The sequence below is a fragment of the Meles meles genome, chromosome 5, assembly GCF_922984935.1.
Source record: "Meles meles chromosome 5, mMelMel3.1 paternal haplotype, whole genome shotgun sequence".
Taxonomy (NCBI): Eukaryota; Metazoa; Chordata; class Mammalia; order Carnivora; family Mustelidae; genus Meles; species Meles meles.
In genome coordinates, this window is record NC_060070.1 from 94,817,298 (window position 1) to 94,835,128 (window position 17,831).

At 40.0% G+C, this 17,831-nt stretch overlaps 1 protein-coding gene across 7 annotated transcripts in view; it reads right to left on the reverse strand.

Annotated features, from left to right (window-relative positions):
* Window positions 1-1,712: 1,712 nt before the first annotated feature.
* Window positions 1,713-17,831, reverse strand: part of LOC123941432 (24-hydroxycholesterol 7-alpha-hydroxylase) — a 96,351-nt gene continuing 80,232 nt past the window's right edge. For 6 of the 7 annotated variants that reach the window (XM_046004570.1, XM_046004571.1, XM_046004569.1 and 3 more), the window contains 2 exons: window positions 6,081-6,168; window positions 1,713-2,762 (listed from right to left, as the gene is read on the reverse strand). In XM_046004570.1, coding sequence (XP_045860526.1) covers window positions 2,691-2,762; window positions 6,081-6,168 — 160 coding nt within the window. In that variant the 3' untranslated portion in view covers window positions 1,713-2,690. Of the gene's footprint in view, window positions 2,763-5,823; window positions 5,962-6,080; window positions 6,169-17,831 lie in introns of those variants that run through there. The other variant, XM_046004567.1, reaches the window with a different exon arrangement.

Genomic DNA, 17,831 nt, shown 5'->3' on the forward strand with positions numbered 1-17,831 from the left:
AGCAAGTCTATTCTCCAACTGTGTAAATGGGCTTCAGCTGGAAAAAGTACAACAAGACCCATTATGATTTTGATAACCCGCCTCCTAAGATTAGGCTACAAGTTTAACATCTACCCAGATCTTGACAAGCACTTGACCTCAGCGTACTTTCTGAAGGTCCATGGAAAGGATAAGGACTTGGCCATCTTGTGCTTCCTTGGAAGGGCATGCCTTCTAGTTCGTCAGCTGCAGGAGAGATTACTCCCACTTCCACTATCAGATCACCAGTGGTGTCTTCAAGCTCTGATTGCCCTTCAAGCACTACCATTACCGTGGTGATGGGACAACAGATAGATGGACAGATCCCTAGGATTCCAGAGCAAGAGCATGCCTTCTGCAGCTGAAAACTATTTATCATTTGAAAACCAGCTCCCGACATACTTCTCAGCCTCCAATGCCTGAACATGCCAAGTGAATATTTGACCAGAGCTGCACATCATGAACTGGGTATTGTTATATTTATCAAGTATATTATCAGGACAGCTCAGCAGAAATCCATTATACAATGAATATCGTACATTTGGGATCCAGTTGGAGTAACAGTCAGTTATATAAACAAGTCTCACCAGAAGTCAGTTACATAAACAGGTCATCACTTACCTCAGTTAGGCTGATGCAGCTCTCTCAATTCACACCTTTGACCCACTGGGTATGACTAGCTGACAGAGGAAAGAAAACATCTTGGGCCCAGATGACATACTGGTTGGCTTGATACGAGGGAGCAAACCAACATCTCCTGTGCTCAGCCACATTCAGGAGAGCCCCCAAAGGACAGTAGTGAGGGGAAATTCTCCCACCGGGCAGAGTTTTGAGCAGTATAGCTGGCCATGTCCTTTGTATGGAGGGAGAAATAGTCTGAGATAAGAATGTACATAGACTCTTGGGCAATGGCAAGAGGTTTGGTTGGTTGATCAAGGCCTGAAACGAAATTTGGACAATGGCTGACAAGATGGAGGCTCTTCCCAAAGCTGACACAGCCATGGCCCCAGCTGAATGCCTGACCTACCAGAAGAGGGCAATACAGAGTTCTTACTACACCGTGGCCAACGGAGAGAGACAGCCACTTTGAACTCTTTAGCCCGGACATAGCAGTGATTTAGATACATAATATAAAATCCTAGGCTAGGGAAATAAACAGATATGGGACCTCCAAGTATATTTTTCTTACAATTGTTTTATTTTTACCATTTTTATCAAAGGTCAATGGATCTTCTGCATCTGCGTTCTTTTTTAAAGTATACCAACTTGTCAGCTAACATTTATCCTTACCAAGCAAGAATATGGAGATAAACACTAGCCCTGAGTGGCTGCAAATTCAGCTGAAATGCATATTATAGGCAAATATTGTGTTTCATTGTGGGCCTCAGCTGTTCAGGAAGACATGTTTGCCCGAAGAACACTCCTGTCATATTTAGCCGACCCTGCCAGGTCTTCTAAGCTGCTTCCTTCAGCCCCTACCATATCTAGACCCCAAACCTGCTAAGCTAAGCTGTAAGCTGGTAGCTAAGCTTCAGAATCACTGTATTAGTCTGGAAGAGTTAATGCACTCCAGGGTACTTAATTTTCTCCTAGGGAGTCATCTGCTCATTGGTAGGAAATAGATGACTAAGCAATCATTATCAACTCTGCAGGATAATTCTAGCACAGGGGAGCAAATAATCCAGAGGACAACATGCACACAAAGCTTATTTATTGTGAAATAAAGGAGGCAAGTAGCATTTTACTGAATATTAGATGACAAATCATGACATCACTGATTACTCTGTTACTAGCGTTATATGTTTTTCCTGGGGCATGACAGGTTTTGTTTTCATGGTTTCACAGTAAATATTTCAGACAGAAGTCCTAAGTAATACCTTCAAATGCTTTTGTTTGCCTTGACTTCACTTTAGTTCTGTTTCCACCCACAAAAATATTACCTCTTCACCTATAATTACTAACGTCTTAAATCAAGAGTACTTTCACCTTCATTAAAATACAAATCAGTGTATCAATCAGCATACCTTTACTGAATAAGCCTTACACAGAAGGTGTTGTCCTGGTGTAGTTGAGCACAGAAAGAGTGTAAGACATGCTCCCCATCTTCACAGCTATCTTAGAAAGCTATCATTTTATTCATTGTTTCAGCACTAGTCTTGTTTACCATAAAAAATTATATTAATAGAACTTAAGAATTGCAATTGCCAGTTGAGAATCATATTGAGAAAACTAAAAAAATTTCCAGAAATTACTGTTTTAATATTTTCTTAGAATCTAAGACTTTTAGCCTTTTTCAAAATAGAAATTTAAGTATGTGGCCTTCATAATTTACTAAGATTTTCAGTCAAGTGGCACTATTTCTATTTAAAGTATAATACAGTTATGCATGAAACCAAATTGCAACTCCTGGGAAAATGCATCTTTTAAAAATCACTTAAACATCTTCTGTAATCCATGTATTCAGACCTCGTATCGGTGAGAGTGATGTCAGATTCTTGGTCTACTCTTAAGTTACCAAACACACCTACCATTTAGACATGCTCTTGAACTAAATCCTAAAAGAAAGTTAAGCAGTATGTTTTAGCAGAGCTCAGGTCTAGATGCTGCCAGGCTAGTGGATGGGAACAATCACTCTTCCAGAAGGCCGCAGCCCTCTTTAGACCCAACAGATGTCATTTTCTTTGTTTAAATTCAATTCGGCATTGTCCTTCTGGCTGTTGGACACCCACCAAATGGAGAGGACTCTAAATGCAGAAATGTAGAAGAAATATAGAAATTAAGAGACATAAGGTTTTAGACCAAAGGTTTATTCAAGTGTAATTATCTCTAGAAGTACAAAGTCTAGGTTTAGAAGACCAGACGAGTTTGCTTTATATGTCTTATAATGTCAAGAATCAATTTTAGCCTTCCATTGAAGGAATGGACATTTGCAACCTGTTCTATCAGCCTTGAGGGTGGGGGTAAATCAAGAATAGGGAAAAGACAATCAGTCCAATTTAAGTCATCAGTCTATCATCAGGTTTGAATGCAACAGGACACAGAATGGGCTTCTTAACACAGAGATTCCTAGGGGAGTTGACAGAATGAGGTACAGGGTTGTCATGGACTCCTTGAAATTGCAACCGCAAATTTGTGGGTATGAAAAGTGACATATTTTTCTAAAAAAGGGATCCATAGTTTTCATGAGATTATCTAAGGACTCGTAACCCCCCAAAAGGCAAAACAGAACAAAGCCAACTAACCAAACAAACAAAACTTCACTGTATTAGCAAAAATGTGCTTGCTTTTGTGGGAGAATTGAAGTTGGTCTTATAAATGCTCAAAATGAACAGTCCCCATTGCTAGCATCTGGACACTGCTGCCTAGTTGTGGATTTTGGAAAGCTTTATAGTATTTGTTTAGTGCTTAGTTCTTAATGAGAGTTAAAATAACTTCCTAAGACCCTTTGAGATAAAATAAAACACTGGGCTCCAGAAAAATTAAAATGGGGGGTTCTAGAATTTGATTTTTGCTACTATGACAAGTATATTTCTTTGGGGAAGCTGATTTCCAAGCCCAGAGATGCCCCCATGCTTGACAAGAGTGTTTAGAACATGCCTTGGCAGCCCATCCCCTCCCATTTTATACAAGAGCCTGGTAATTTGAAGGTCATTCCCTGTGTGTTTTGTTTTTTTTTAATTTTTGATTTCTTATTTTTTTATAAACATATAATGTATTTTTATCCCCAAGGGTACAGGTCTGTGAATCGCCAGGTTTACACACTTCACAGCACTCACCATAGCACATACCCTCCCCAATGTCCATAACCCCACTCCCCATCTCCCAACCCCCCTCTCCCCCCAGCAACCCTCAGTTTGTTTTGTGAGATTAAGAGTCACTTATGGTTTGTCTCCTTCCCAATCCCATCTTGTTTCATTTATTCTTCTCCTACCCCGCTAACCTCCTATGTTCCATCTCCACTTCCTCATATCAGGGAGATCATATGATAGTTGTCTTTCTCCGATTGACTTATTTCGCTAAGCGTGATACCCTCTAGTTCCATCCACGTCATCGCAAATGGCAAGATTTCATTTCTTTTGATGGCTGCATAGTATTCCATTGTGTATATATATACCACATCTTCTTTATCCATTCATCTGTTGATGGACATCTAGGTTCTTTCCATAGTTTGGCTATTGTAGACATTGCTGCTATTCCCTGTGTTTTTTGATCACCTCATTTTACCTTATTAAAACAAGTCCAATAATTGCATAATTTTAATTTATCTCTTTCTAGAATAAGAATTATGAAATGAAATGCGCTTTGGGATCATGAGAATTCATTTAGACATATTTTTTACAAAATGAAATAATATTTCTTTTTTTCCCTTTGTTGAGAAATTTCTTTTAAAATATTCTTAGTGGGGCACCTGGGTGGCTCAGTGGGTTAAGGCCTCTGCCTTCTGCTCGGGTCATGATCCCAGAGTCCTGGGACTGAGCCCCACCTCGGGCTCTCTGCTCTGCAGAGAGCCTGTTTCCTCCTCTCTCTCTGCCTCCCTCTCTGCCTACTTGTGATCTCTGTCTGTCAAATAAATAAATAAATAAAATCTTTAAAAAATACGTTCTTAGTATGTCAAAACAGAAATAGAATGTGTGTAGCTCAGTATAATAAATATAACTAATAGAATTCTTAGCTAGGGAGAGAGAAATGGGAAAAATCTTGCCTAAGAAACTGCTCAAAATTACTGATTGCTGGAGTTAGGTTTACATGGTTTTGACAAATGTCATCCTTCTAATCTTGTAAGGCATTTCTGTGTCCTCTCACTGGTGGGAAAATATTTGGATGGGGAATCAGTCCTGGGCAAAATTGTGACATCCAACTGAATGGACCAGGAACTCGTATTTTGTGAGTATATCCCTGGCCCTGATCTACATTTTGATAATAAAACTATACTTGCTGAGAACCTTTGTGAAGGGTTTTTTGGTTTCCCTTTCATGGTAGGATTTTGAGGGTTCTTCATCGCTGGTAGTTAGTGTACTCAAAATAGAAGTGCAAAAGAAATCAGGAGAAAGTGCTGAAATGTGCATATTTATGAGTAATATAATATTGTCTGTGTCACTTAGGCACTTACATAATTTCTATTGAAATGTCACCCAAGAGTTTTATTTATCCCTCCATACATTAGCCTTATTATATCAAGAGTAAATCCAAGCACAACAGGCTATGGGAACAGCCCTGAAATTGCAATGCTTAATTTCTGAGCTTTATCCTCAGTTGAAACAGCACATTTTATCCAGAGTCTTCAAAATGACTTCCAAACATCTGGAATTGAATTGAACTTTCCCTGTTGCCTAGGACAGTGGTCCTCAAAGAGTGTTATTCAGACCAGCAGCATCAACAGCACTGGGAACTGGATAAAAATGCAAATTATTGCCCCTCCCTAGATGTCCCTAGATCAGGCACTCAAGGGGTGGGGTTCAGTATTCTGATTCCGGGTCATTCTGATGTTTGCACGTGTTTGAAAGACACTAGTCTAGGGGAACAGACCTATAGGAACACAGAGGAGTTCAATGATTAGACAATTCAATGGTCAGTGGTAGGAGTAAGGTCACAGCCTTTTCATTCTTGCTTACTGTCTTTACTGTTGCTCACTGTCTGCTCTTTTCTTCCATGCTGTTGCTTCCCAAATGGACTAAGGGCTATGACTTGCCTCTAAAAATGATAGTTCAGTTTGGGACCCATAGACACACCTCTTTAGGGAAATAAGCCCCAAATCAAGGCCATGTCAATTTAGCACAAGAAACAATGTCAAAAATTGGTGTATTCACTGGGGACGTCCTTAACACTGTAAGTGGTGGGAACACTGCTATTTGGTCCTGGTCTTGTGGTTCCATGTCATATAGATCAGATCCAGAAGTAAGGGAAGTAAGGGGTATCTTCTCAGTCCGGTTCCATGTAAGACACCTGTTAAGATCAAGCCTACATAAGGAAATCAGCAGCTTATCTATAGTAATTAAAACCAAGGTGTTAGAATTTATACCAAAATTAAAAACCGTGATATTTAAAATCCTGAAAACACTTACCTGTTTTGGTAATGGATCCAGAAGATTACAGTCATATTTATAAAGTATTAAAATAATACATATTTGAATCTGTAACAGAGCAAACCACCTGAAAAGAAAATATGAAATTATCACTTCATTGTGAAAGATGCATAAATAGCTACCAAGAGAGAATATCTAGAAAGCATGCATATTTCAGAGCAAGAATGCTCTTTTTCACTATATGAACTTTTACCATTTAAAGGACAGAATAAGGAAGAACTTATTCTTTTCTTTTATAATACTGTCTACTCCAGAGGGTAGCTGGGATAATTAAATTGCTTAAAAATGTATGTAAAACGCTTAGCCAGTGGAAGCACTCAAAAAGTGAGAGTCCAGGTCTCTCTTCAAAGTTTCATATCAGTGCTTCCCATCATGTTAGCTACTAGCTACATGTGGCTATTTAAACTTAAATAAATTAAAATTAAACCAAATGAAAAATTTCAGTTCTTCAGTTGTATTAGCCATATTTTAAGTACTCAATAGCCATATGTGGCTACTGATCTCCGTACTGGACATTACATCTTAGACCATTTTGCATGATCACATGAAGTTCTATTGGACACTTGTCTGATCTAGACTCCTACAGCCCACTAGAAATTACTGCCTAAATGTTCATAGGCAAAAAACTACCCATAACTACCCCATCACTACCAAATTTCCCATAACTATCAATTTATTATTCCCTTTGTAACCCTTCACTCAGATGTCTCCAAACTTTTTGATCATACACCCTGATAATGAAATATTTGAGCACACCCGACAACATACTGATACTCATTTACTTACAAAGTATAGGCACATACTACTGTATTAGTTTACAGTATACCTTGCAAGACACAGACACACACAAAGAGAAACTAAAAATATAGAGAAGAGTATAAATGGAATTCTTTTATTTTTTTCTTGCATCTCAGTGGGTTGTTTTGAGCTCTCCTTGGGGTAGGCAATGCCTTATAGGGGTCCTAGCTCTTAATGAATGCAACTGGTCCAACAGGTCAGAAAATTTTAAGTCATCAGAGACTCAATCCTCTGCTTCACTCTCTATATCCAGTTAGGCACTGGGTCCTTCTGTTTTATCTTCTCAATTCTACCTGATCTCTCTCCTTATCTCTAATCTCTCCACAACTGCCTCAGTGTGGTTCTTCATGATTGGTCTCCTGGATTACTAAATTAGCTCAGCTTCCAGACTAATCTTCCTGTTTCCAGTTTCACTTCACTCTATTTTATCCTTCACTCTACCACTGGAGTGAACTTCCTAAAACATAAATCTAAAACTATCCTCATTTGACACAGTCACAGACATAATCTGTCAATGTTTCCTATTTTCTTCCAAATGCCATAGGAGAACACAGACAGCCTTTGAAAATATGCCGCCTCTCTATCTCCCCAACTTCCTCCCCACTGACTCCTCTTTGAAACCCATGCTCCAGCCACCCTGTATACCTAACATCTCCTGAATGGTGACGCTCTCTGTTGCAGCTCAGTCTCCTCTGGAGGCATTCTCTGATCCATTGCTTCAACGACGAGGTACTCTTCCTCTCCACTTCTGCAGTCCCATGTGCACACCTCAGCCATAGCATCTATTGCACTGAATTGCAATTGCTTATTAGCCATTTCTCTCCTAGAGGAGGAACTGTACTGTTGGGACTTATCAGTGCAGAGTATTGTACTGGTGCCTAATCATGTTCTGAATGTTATGTAATGGAAGAATGAATGAATGAATAGACAATGGAAACAGATACCTTCCATAAGACAAATTCAATTTCCAGTCCTTTCCAGTTTTCTTTCTCTGTGCTTCGGTGGCACTTTACATAGTCTTCCACCAATGTCCTTACTTACAATCTGACTATATCCTACCATATTATAGTTAATTATTTGCATGCCCTATCCCCTTATAAACTATTGTACTCACAAATGGTGGGAACCACTGTTCCACTGAATCCTCAATATTTACTGAACGACTGAAAGATTATGAGTGATCTTATATTCATCTCAGATAATTACATTTGTTGCCTACTAGTATTCTTGAAATATCTTGACTATATTTTACTTCAAATGAAATCCTGAGTACTCCAGCTATTGTTAAAACCCACTTGGATAACACATCACTTCTTCACAAATATTTATGATGCGAATTTGACCCTACTTACTTATATGGGCTAAAAACAATTTATTCTAAGAGACAATCAATATCTATTAAAGTAAAATATATACACTATTTACTCATTCGAATCAGAAAGCAATTCTAAGAAAAAGCAAGTCTGCTAATTTGTGTGCAGGCTCAGAATTTCTCACAACTAAATTTTTGTCAAACTCCTAACAAAATGGAACTTCCACTTCTGGCCATGTCCTGCCCTAAATAACTCAAAAACTGAGTAAGAAAGAAAGAAAAAAAAAAAAAAAAAAAAAAAACTGAGCAAGACTTACAGTGTAGGATGGAAATTTCCAAGAGAAAAGAAATAAATGAGGTGAGTTCTGCAATCTCCAACTCACCATCCATGGCAGATTCTAGGTCACAGTGCAAGGAGGGGAAAGCCCACACAGACATGAGGGTCTCACTACATTAAAAAGACAGAGATCAAAGTTCAAGGAAGAATTTGGAAGGAAGAATAAAAGAGAGGAGAAAGTTTCACAGAGGCAGCAAGAGTGCTTCCTAGAACTACATGGGAGTCTCCTTGGGTATTTGGCTGAGTACTGATCTCAGCAAGTGAGAGAAAGCTAACTGAGGTGGAGATGAAAGGTGAAAAAGAAAGCTAAGGAGGCATAAGCTGAGTAATGCCCAGGGCTCCCACAAGATATGGAAGCTTGTGTTCCACATGCAAGAGTGGGAAGATCCTGTAACAAAGACAATTGATTAGGTCTTTAAAAGGTTATGGCCTTGGAAGTGGTATTATTTTATCTTAAAATTAAGTGTCACTCCTGCTGTACCTTAACAAAGCTTAATAATAAGTCTTCAGAACTTGTTTTTCTGAGCAACTAACTACACGCCACAGTAAAGCCTAAAACTAAAGGAATACAATAAAATCTAGTATCCGTGACACTTAACATCTATGTCTTGAATTTATTCAAAAAATAATCATGCCTAGAAGAAACAGGGAAATGTGGCACATAAGTAAGAGAAAAACCATTCAAAAGAAATAGATGCTGAAATGACAGATATGAGAGATAGCTAGTTAGATATAATTCAGGTGTTCAAAAAGGAAGAAGCACAATGAAGAAAGAAATGGGAAAATTAAAAAAAAATCAGACTGAACTTATAGCAATGAAGAATACAGTCTCTTTGATGAAAATACACTGGATGGGATTTACAGAAGATAAGACACTTCAAATGAAAAGATCATGGTACTTACTGGAACAATGGAAAATATCCAAAATGAAGTACATAGATTAAAAAGACTAGGGGCGCCTGGGTGGCTCGGTGGGTTAAAGCCTCTGCCTTCGGCTCAGGTCATGATCTCAGGGTTCTGGGATCGAGCCCCACATCAGACTCCCTGCTCGGTGGGGAGCCTGTTCCCCACCCCCCACCACCTGCTTCTCTGCCTCTCTGTCTGTCAAATAAATAAATAAAATCTTCAAAAAAATTAAAATTAAAAAGACTTAAAAAAGAAATAAAAAGAGTATAAGTAACCCATAAAATAATATCGAGACTCTAGCATACATGTAATTTGGTGATGCAGATAGGTAGATAAGAAAAATATTTGAAGAAATAATAGCTGAAACACTTTAAAATTTGTTAAAACTCTTAATTTACAGAGCTAAGAAGCACAATGAACCCAAAGCAAAAGAAATGTAAAGAAAACTATTCCAAGGCAAATCATAACCAAATTATTAAAAAAAAGTGACAAAGAAAAAATCTTAAAAGCCGTGGGGGAGGAGGGAGACAAAATAAATAAATAAGCAAATTAATTAATTAATTAAAATGATGACAGACTTCTCATCAGAAATTATGAAAACCAGAAGACAACAGAAAAACATCTTTGAAGATTTGAAAGAAAAAAAGTAAACATTGTTTTTTGTAATACACTAATTCTATCATGAGAGAGACCAGCCTTGATAATTTGGGGGTAAATACTTAATTTCCTCTTTACAGATATGGAGCATAACATCTCATAGGAAAAAAAGATGATTGCCTTTGGGGTCTATGTGAAAGAGAGAAAGAGAGTGTTGAAATGGCTGTCAGTTATTCAGTTAGAGAATTTGAAGAATACACATTTTGAACATATCTTAAGAGAGGGGGAGATGGTGTGCCATGCCCCCAAAGGACTGTTTTGAAGAACTCAAGTCCGAAGGACAATGGTGGACAGTCATGCCGAAAGCCCCCAGTGTTGTTCTACACTCAGACTTGGAGAAATGCACTAATGGAGGAAGGTGATGGATATTGGAGTGAAAGCAAGTCCTTGGGGAAGGGATGAAGTGAAAAGGAGGGTAACTGCTCTGTGGCTATTTTGCAACAGACAAGCACAGCCCTATTACAGGAGACAATGGTAGGGACAGGGGACTTCCTGTGAAGTGCTTTTCTCTTAGGCTACAGTAAAAGAAATATATATTTTTAAAGATTTTATTTACTTGAGGGAGAGAGAGAAGAGTAGGAGGGGCAGAAAGAGAGGGAGAGAGAGAGCCTGCAGCTGACTCTGTGTTGAGCACAGAGTCCAACTTGGGGGTTATGAGACCTTGGGGAACTTGGGGCTCAATCTCACAAACCTGAGATCATGACCCAAGCCAAATCAAGAGTCAGACACTTAACTGACTGAGCCACCCAGGTGCCCCAGAAAAGAAATATTTTATGTACAATTTTAAAAAAAATTTAGTTATTTATTTGAAAGAGAGAGAGAGAGAGCATGAGTGGAGGGGGAGGAGCAGAGGAAGAGAGAGAAAAATCTCAAGCAGACTCCTGACTGAGCACAGAGCCCGATGTGGGCTCAATCTTACGATGCAGGAGATCATGACTTGAGTTGAAATCACAAGTTGGATGCTTAACCGACTAAGCCACCCATGCGCCCCATGTGCAATTTTTATATTTTCCTGACTATACCACAAGCATACCTCATTTTATCATCTTTCACAGACACTGCTTCTTTTACAAATGGAAGGTTTGTGGCAACCCTGCGCTGAGCAAGTCTATTGCTGCCATGTTTCCAACAGCATATGCTTGCCTTGTGCCTGTCACATTTTGGTAATTTTCACAATATCTCAGACTTCTTCATTATTATTACACTCGTTATGGTGATCTGTGACCAATGATTACTACTTGCCAAAAGTTCAGCTTAGTTTATAGTTAGCATTTTTTAGCCATCAAGTATTTTTAAAGTCAGGTATGGGCATTTTTTAGACATAATGCTATTGCACACTTAATGAACGACAGTGTAGTGTAAACATGACTTTTATGTGCACTGGGAAACCACAGATCCTCATTTGACTCACTCTAATTGCTTTGTTGTGATGGTCTGAAATCAAACCTGTATAATTTTTTAAATGTGCAGTCAAGAGTGATGCACTTACATGGTCCTGTGAGACAGTGTCTTGAAGAATAAAGTGATAATAAAATAATAGGAAGTGTGAAGAGCCTCACTTTTCCTCTCTCTGCTGGAAACAATGTGAAGGAAATAGCACCTCGTCTTCCATGAGGAGCTGGGACTGGAGCAAACATCATAGAACACTAAGGGTCAAATTTGGAGGAGACAACCAAGGGTGTGAATATAAGTCATAGGCCCTTCTTCCTTACCCCTCCTGGAACAGTGACAGTTATGGGAACAGTGAACTGTCACTTATGTTACGTACTAAGAGTTCTTATGATAAAATGAGATCTCCATTCATTTAACCATTTGATATTTATTGTCTTTCCATGCTTTACGCTCTTCTAAGTGTTGAAGTTAACAAAAGTTATTTCCATAAACAAACAAACAAAAAAAACCCCACTCATGCTTTTCATTCAAATGCTTAAAGTCTAGTCTTAGAGTAGACAGCAAATAAATAAATGCATATATGAGGTACAAGAATAACTACTAAAATAATAAGTAAGACAAGATAAGGGAATGACGGGATGGGCTACAATGTCTCAGGTGAAGAAGTTCTCCGGGAAGAGGTGACATTTCAGCCGACACAGGATTGAAGGACGAGAATGCGCCATATGAATATCTGGGTACAGGATTCCATGCAGAGGCAGTAGAAGGTGCACAAATCCAGGGCAACAAGAATGAGGAACAACGAGGAGGCTGAGCAAGCCAAAGCTGAGCAAGGAAGGGGGGGGGGGCGGGTCAGAGAAATACCCCTGGCAAGTAGAGATCCCTTGGGGCATGCTGAAGGCTACATTTGATTCAGTGAGATGGGAAGCCATTGGATAGTTTTGAGCAAATGCGACTTAGGTTTCAAAAGAATTTTTCTGTCTGCTACATTGAAAATGAAACATAAGGTGATGTACATGAAAGCCAGTAAACTGATTAGGAAGACTTAACAAAATTTCAGACAATAGAAAGTGGTGACGTGGACCAGGATGGTAGACATAGTCATGAGTCAGAGTGAGAGACTGGATATCCTCTGGATGATGGGCTTCACCTTATGGATGTGGAAGACAGAGTGTCAAGAATGACTTTTGACCTGAGGATGAATTTTGGACCTGAAGAAATGTAAAGATACAGTTGCTCTTTACTTCAGCAATAGTGGGGATGGAAGGAAGAGCAGGTTGAGGAGCTGTCTTCTGGAGCTCAGTTTTGGACCTGTTAAGCATAGCTTGCAGTCCCGACATGCAGTGCCGAGACACTGAGGGGAGGCTGGGTAAATGGGCCTGATGTTTAGGAGGGATTCAATAAGGACTAGAGACATATGAGATATAAATACAGGGTCATCATTATTCAGAGGATTAGTTACAGCCGTGGGACTGGAGAGCTCACTTAGGGAGTAAGTTAAATAGAAAAAAGAAAAAAAAACAACTAGAAATCTGACAAGAGAATTCTGGGACACTCCAAAATATGGAGGTCAGGAAGGTGAGAAAGATGAACAAAGTACACTGGGAAGGAGTAGCCAAAGTAGTAAAATAACAAAAAGAGAGTGATATCTCTAACGCCCCATGAAGCCCCTGTAGCAAATGGAAAATGTGGTGAGCACCAACATAAGAAATTTGACATCAAAGTTCCCAGTGACTAAAATGAACAATTCTCAGTACTTAGCTCCCTTCCTGGACATAAATTAGATGAGATCCCTTCCTCAGATAACCAAGCTGACGTTTTGGGTCAGGAGAATAAGCTGGGACTTCCCAATATTCAATGCTTACCTGGCAGCCCTGAAGAAATACTGGCTAATTCTGCATTTGTGAATTTACACATTAGTTTTTACAGGTTCCACTTGATCCAACAAATCCTGTTTTCTTGCCACTCTGGCTTTAGCCCTTCTCTGACACCAGTCTGCTAGACAATAGTGCAGTGCTGTGAGCTGGGCCCCCTGGCACAGAGGGCCGTTGGCACTCCTTCTGTCCAGTCCTTAGAGCAGAGGCACAGTGGCAGCTTAAGGACAATAAACACTCCGGAGGGCAGGGTGGTGGCCGCTCCAGGAAAGAAGGCTCTCAGGGCAGAGGGACAACCTGTTCCAAGGCACAGTCTCACAAGTGGCCTCAGAACATCAAGAGGTCAGTGAGGGCTTCACACCCTGCCCTCCAGGAGGTGAGGTGACGAGAGATGAAGCTGGCAGAGCAGGAGGACCCTGTTCGTGGAGGGTTTGAGTGACAAGGTTGGGTCCTTGATCCTGAATGTGCTGCAGACCTAGTGAATAAATTGTGCTTATTGAAAAATTTTACCTGTGTGTGGAAACACTGTCTCTTTAAGCCTTATGACACATGGAAGGGCCTCGACATAGAGTTCCTCTATCACACAGAAGGAGAACGGAATCAAGACCGATGTTCACAAGCTATTTAAGAGTAAACATGTTAGCAGTACTATATATGTTTTGATTAGAGATAATTAGATAAATTATATAAGTTAGAAAATATATTTATCAATTCATTAAAAGAGCTTCCCACTACAGTCCGTAAAGCATTTCCTTAACTAACTCGAGTCCCTGCAATGTTCTTTAAAATTATAAAACTCCACTTCCCATTCAGTAAAATGATAATGGAGGTTTTGACCAATGCATACTGTGTATTAGAGAGGCTTTAATATTTTTCTTCTTTTATCTTTGAGTGTTAGGTTAGTTTAGTTATTAAGTTAGTATTAGTTATTAAAAGAGCATAAAGTTAATATATTTCACATTAGTTCTAGATATTTTGATTGATATCCTACTTAAAGGAAAGCCAAGGTGAATTAATAATACAGATAATGAATAATATGTACTAAAAATGGCATTTTCCTCCAAATCCAAATATTTGAATATTGTAGCAAAATTACCTCAACTATTCACTAGTCATTTTTTTTTCTACACTTGCAAAAAAGTGTTTTCCAGCCTTTACCATGTTACTGAATTTCATTGGGTACCTAAAATATCAGATACTAACATATACATATCTGTGACATTAAGAGCTTTATATGTCAAAGAAAATGGGCTTCATAAATTTGTATTTTTACACAAGCAAGCTGAGCTATGTTCATGTTAGGAATGTTTTCTTAAGGCTCTTATGTCAAAACAGTGAAAATAATGAGACATATTATCTACAACAGATTTATTTTTTACACTTACAAAGACAACATTACACATCTACAAATAAAGCTCATTGAAATATAAACATTTTGAAAATTCCTTAAATACGTCGTCCTTGGGTGTATTCCCTGTTTGTAGATAAATGTTCAGGGAGCACTACTACACAGGCCTCGAGAGCACAGAGTCTGACGAAACAGACCTCACACTCGTAATGCACATGGAGAGACAGAAAGTGTGACACTATGAGTAAAGGTAGAAACAAAAGGGGTGTGGAAGTTTGGAGTCTGGAGAGAGCGCTGTGAGCTGGAGCACCTGAGCTAGACCTTGATGGAAGGAAATGGGCCTTAGCTAAGTAGACATGTTGAGTGTGGGCATTCGACACACAGCAGAGAGCACGAACAAACGAAGGAGCAGACACGTTGTCGGGGGCAGCTGGTTGACCCTCTGGGGCGGCGCCTCCCCGTGTTCAGAAAGGTACAATCAGCATCAGATCATGGAGAGTCTGGAGTTCTAGGCTGATGAGCTTGGCCTGTAGACAGTGGTGCCAGAGTCTTAAAGAAAGTGACAGTCTGAGTTGATTATCTGAGGACAATTAATCTGTGTGTGGTGAGTAAGATGGATTGAAAGAAGAGACAACAGGGTGTGGGAGAAGGCTTGGGAAGCCTTAATGTCACCTGATGGTGGTACAAAAAGACCTGGTTTAGGAGGTGGGACGTCATGGATGGCCAAAGAGAGGGATGAGTAGAGGGTCTAGAGCAGGGCTCCATCTGAAAGAAGCAGGGCGTACTAAAGGAATGATAAGATTACAGGAAACGAATGATTTTAGTTTAACGTCTTGATTTTGAGATTGTTCCCTCTCTTTCATTTGAAAAGAAAATCTCTTGCTTCCCCCCCCCCCCCCCCAGAAGTCATTGCGGGCAGTGCTAGCATGGACTGGAAAACTGCCACGGTTGCCAGGAGCAGGGGCTCTGAAGTATATTCCTAGTTGCTACCAGCTGCGGCTTATGAAAATAGAACGATCTCGCCCTGGAATTCAGAGAAGGCAGCAGACAGACATACTTTCACAGGCATCCTTCATGGAAGCCTGGCTACTCCGCTTAAAGGGGAAGTATTTTCCCCACAACCTCATCCGTCTTTGAAATCTTTTAGGAAAATGAAATCAGTTTGGTGGCAGGACGCAAAGTATTCTGGCCCAGGGGTTATCAAACTTTCACCTGCGTCAGAGTCCCCTGGAAGGCTCGTTAAAACACCCATTGCTTGTGACCCGCTCCCAAGGTTTCTGATTCGGTAGGCCTGGGGAAGGGCCAAAGAATTTGCATTTTTTGCAAGTTTCCAGGTAGTGTTAACTATTGGTCTGGGGAATCACACTTTAAGAAGCCCTGATCTAGAAGAAGTTGACAAGGAGAAAGGGAAAAAAGAAGTATGTTAAAATATGTAGTTTATCAACTTTTTAAGTTTCAGTACAAAATTCACAATGATAAAGACTGTATCAGCTATACATGAAACACTTTTAATTGGGGAGGATGGTGAGGACGTAATCTGTAGAGTGAAGATGCTTACACTGAATAAGGGGGGAAACCCAGAATAAGGTAGGGAGGGGAGAAAGGGATAAAGGTAAGTGGAAGAGGAGAAGAGAAGAGAATGGGAACTATACAGGAGGGGAAAGAGGTGAGAAAGCAAGTAAGAAGACAAAGAGGGAAGGATGGGAGCACCTCTCTCCTGGACTTGGGACATTGTTCTCTGTTTCATCGAAGCAGGAGGGGACTTTCTCAAGATCCCTTTTTCAGAGTTGCTACTGGAGATCCTCCCACTCCCTCTTCTAGAGGCAAAGCTCCAGAACAGATGAACTATGAGCTAGGAGGTTAGATACAGTGTTTCAAGTTTCCTATTCAAGCAAAGGGCAAAGGAACAGTCTGACTTAAGCGGGGTTAAGTACTCATCAAACAGAAATGATCTCATGGTATATTTTAAATTCCAGATTCCAGAAAAAAATTTAAGATGTGACATTTACTTTTGTTTTGTGATACACCCACAGTGAAGGAAACTCAGCCCCTCTGCAAAGGGCAAGCTATTTAGAAAAGCAATTCATGGATATGGCTAAGTGTGTTAACACAATATTTCGTGGAATTCAATAAACCTTGAAAGAACACTTTCGCTTTTGAGGAAAATTATATGACTTAGGATGCTTTTGGTGGCAAGGGACAGAAAACTCACATCTGACTGGTTCCTATATTGAAGGGAATGCACTGCTTTATGTACCTGGAAAACGGAGAGCTGACGCTGGCCTCAGGCAGAGATCACTCCAGCGGCTCAGCGATGTTCCCAGGAAGGCAGTTTGCCTCTGCTACCCTGTTCTACGGTACCAACTGCATCCTAACGCTGCCTGCTTTTATCGTCTCAAAATAGCTGCCAATAGCTTTGGGGGCCAAGTGCTTCTTTATTCACATCCCATAAGGAATGATTATGTTTGATTCACAAGTCTCAACAGAAAGCTTGGTAGTTAATTGCACTGCTTAAAACATACACCAACACTGAGGCAAATCACTGTGGGAAAGGAGGGCAGGGACAGGGATGGGATTTGTGGATGGGCTTAGGGAACAGGGCTCCCCTGCTATGGAGTTGGGGGTGGAATCAGCATCCCCAAATCCCATGGATGCCCAAATGAAAGCAAGGGCTATTAGGAAGGAAAGAGAAGGCATTAGATGATGCAGAGACAATAGCCCACGGGCAGTATGGCAACACCGTAAAGTTTTAATTCCGTCCTCATTTCCTAGGAATTAAACCCTCTTTCTGATCAGGTGGCTTTTAACTTGTTCAGGAGCAGTCACTGAGTTGGAGGGGAGAAAGCCCATCAAAAAAAAAAAAAAAAAAAAAGAGGGGAGAGCAATAGAACACACCCCCCCACACACACCACACTGGGGCAGGAGTGCCCTTTCTTCCTCTCCACAGATACAAACCCTGTCCTGCTATTCTGTGTTCCACGGAGGAGCTGGAGATCTAGTTTGTAAACAGAAGGAAAAGAGGGTCTTCTCTGACATGTTCTGCTCAGAAATGAACGTGTTTTATTTTAGAAGCACTTTGGCCCAAGTATCAAAAGTGAGTCTTGAA